This window comes from Sinohyriopsis cumingii, chromosome 6 (genome assembly GCF_028554795.1).
Source record: "Sinohyriopsis cumingii isolate HCF-2022 chromosome 6, ASM2855479v2, whole genome shotgun sequence".
Taxonomy (NCBI): domain Eukaryota; kingdom Metazoa; phylum Mollusca; class Bivalvia; order Unionida; family Unionidae; genus Sinohyriopsis; species Sinohyriopsis cumingii.
In genome coordinates, this window is record NC_142966.1 from 136,390,539 (window position 1) to 136,393,855 (window position 3,317).

At 38.4% G+C, this 3,317-nt stretch overlaps 1 protein-coding gene across 1 annotated transcript; it reads left to right on the forward strand.

Moving 5' to 3' along the window:
* Positions 1-343: 343 nt before the first annotated feature.
* On the forward strand, positions 344-2,694 carry LOC149798067 (uncharacterized). Its single transcript, XM_089960531.1, has one exon. The coding sequence runs from the start codon at positions 925-927 to the stop codon at positions 2,551-2,553; it is 1,629 nt and encodes a 542-aa protein (XP_089816657.1). The 5' UTR covers positions 344-924; the 3' UTR covers positions 2,554-2,694.
* Positions 2,695-3,317: the final 623 nt, after the last annotated feature.

Here is a 3,317-nt window from a genome sequence, read left to right on the forward strand (position 1 = left end):
GTATCCGTGGCGTGTTGAAAGAGATGTCTCTTACTAAATACCTCTGTTTAACATAACTGTGTATTGACATACCTGTGTATTGTAAAGATACGGAACTATTAATGTACACTAACCTGCCTATATAAAATTCTTATCTTGGTTTTGTTGCTACGCGAGTCGAAGCTATCGCTACTTACAAAATAAGGTATCAGTACACCGCTTTGCTGATAAGAGTCAAATTTACCTCTTCAAGAGGTTTCAATGAGTTAGTGCAGGGACGAAATTGCATTTTTCAAGATCAATATAATATTTACAAACTGTGAACTTTTTCGAATCAGATTCAAGGTGGCAAAAGCTGATTGTATGTATGATGATGTTACATCCACTTTCGTCTAATACATATCGAGTATGAACATGCATCGGTAGATATATACTTGTATTGCAATGGGTGTCTTATACTGGTTGTGGGCATTGACATGTTAACGTTAGGAGTGATCATCCATATCGGCAATTCGAACACACATAAAGAGAACGATAATCCTTTTTAAAATGTATAAATCCCAGAGTCGATTTAGCATTGTTATATTGACCTCTGACACACGCGGGAGATCAGTGTTTGTATATGCTAACCGGTACGGGCAAAATAATGTACATGTCACCATTCCTGATACCATGCATTGAGTAATGGATATTAAATATAGTCCGATCGGAATAGCCCGGATTTTATCAGTCAAAACGGTGTGAACAAATACCATATACCATTCGAGAGAAAAACAGTATTTTGTACAAGCACGACTGCAAAAAGGATTTTGTATAAAGACTGGCATTATCATATTGTTTGCCTTCAGTTCGTGACATTCTGTCAACACGATAGTACATCGATTTGGAACTCATTTTGTTGCCATACCTTTGCTTATTCGCACAATCGAACATAAGTGGTAGAGAATGGATGGGATTTTGTGTGAAACGTGTACAGATAACAATCCAGCTATAAGAAAATGTGTTCAGTGTAGACAGATGCTCTGTCAAAATTGCTCAGACATACATCAGAAGATGAGAATATCCAGCAATCACAACCTGGAAGCATTGTCTCAACAGGATGTCAGATTTCAAAGAGCTAACAAGTTGCAATTTTGCCTAAAGCATCCAAAGGAATCGTTGGTCTTTCTTTGTAGACAGTGCAACTTGCCTTTGTGCCTTCACTGTAAGCTATCAACGCACGAAGGACACGTAACAGAAGGATTAAAAGACGCAGCGGATCCTATTAGAGAACATCTGAGTAAACTGATTCAGAAATGCAAAAGCTATCTACCTTACTTGACCAGACGGATAGCCGTTATAACAGCAGCCGACAAAGAAAATGAAGTTCAAGGACAGCAAGTTGTTCACAGAATAAGAGACCAAATTGAGGTGATAAAACAAGAACTAGACAGAGTATTCGATAACCTAAAAGTTCAGTTGCAGCAAGAACAAGAAAAAAAAGATAGGGAGCGTGAGATGTTGAGGACTAGCATCGCACAGTTTGCATCGGATGTTTTCTCCATTGAGAATTGGCTTGACCAATCATTCCACTGGGATTTAATCAAAGATGGAAATAGTATTCAAACACGAGTTCAAACTATGTTAGATAATTCACCTATATCAGTATTTATGACAAAATATATCGACTTCCAAGCAGGTCTTGTAAACAGAGACCTTTTGAACAAAATGGTCGGATCCCTGAACGTGGCGGAAACAGGAGTGCACGAGATATCGGTGACCAGACTTTTGACATTGAACGTGGGGCCCGATATGCTCGTGCGATGTTTGTGTGTGACTAAGGAAAAGAAGATAATGCTCTCCAAATTGTGGCAGAAAGGGGTGTTCATATATGATCAAGAATCTAATCTTCAAGATGAGATGTTACGTCACTCACAAGATATTGATTCCGTTGCAATGGACGATGATGGAAACGCATTTATCAGCATTCGTCACGAAAAGAAAGTCATCAAAATTGATGGTGCAAAGCAAGTTTCCGTTCTTGCATTGGGGTTTTATCCTCGAGGTCTTGCTATTTTAACGGACGGATCTCTTGCCATTTGCGCAGTACAGACAGCAACCTTCCGGACATACCAGAGAAATCACTGCAATATGGTCATGATTTGTAATAAAGATGGTACCAGAAAGGGGGACATTTTAGCAATAAATAGCATGCCGTTGGCATATCCACATCGTATCGCACTGAACGGTTTGAATGACAACATAGTTATTGGGGACCGTTTACTGGGGTCTTTCTTCATTCTTGGCAGATATGGAAACTACATCTCGACGACAAAATTAACTTCCTATCCTAAACTTACGTACAGCGTTATAACAGATATTGCTTGTGATAAATTTGGGCATATTTTTGTAGCAGACGGAAACGTGCATGATATTCATATGTTTGACTCAAAGGGAGTGTTTCTGTATACTGTAGTTGGTAGAGATATACTCTGTGATCAAGTTTGTTCCATAGCCTCAGACGGCAAGACACTCTGGGTTGGTTCAGTAGGTATGGTACATAGATATAGATATCTTAAATGTTTTGAAAATTAGGTTTAGACTTACGCTGACGATTATCAATCTGAGGGGGTGGGGTATTTATCAAATTTGCCTCAACTGCGGTGTTAATATTATATTCACAACAAAGGACATAAAATATATGCATGATGAATAAATAGTTAATTTTACACTTGAGATATGCGTCGCCAGCAGCGTTTCGTGTTTACGTTAAGACCTATCGGAAGGTAAAGACATGTTTTAGCACATTTACTGAGTCAACGCTATGTTCGCAGATATAAATCTTTATTCAAACATGCGAGTATAGAGCTCAGGTAAATGGATCTTTACTTTGAAATTCATTGAAGTTGTGTCTCACATGTAGACACTTACAGGTGATACAATAATGGACCGAAATCTTGAAACCTCGAATAATAAATTTGCAGGCACATACAAATATACATTTGATATGATATGCAAATGAATGTGAAAATTATACGCACGCACGCACACTCACGCGCGCGCACGCACGCACATACACACAAATACGTACATACATACATACATACATACAATCGAACTAAGTTTAGCTGTAACAAGCAAAATTCGGACATAATACACAATGTTGAAAATACTGTATTAAATCGGAACACAAACTAAAGACGGATATGAACTATAACCCCAATTATCCTGCATCACTTACTTCAATAGTTCGCTATCCGAACTGAGCAGTTTGTCTACATGATTGACAACGACATACGCATCTCATAAAGATGGGGATGGTAGTGGTGGATGGAATGATAACACCGATATATCGTAAG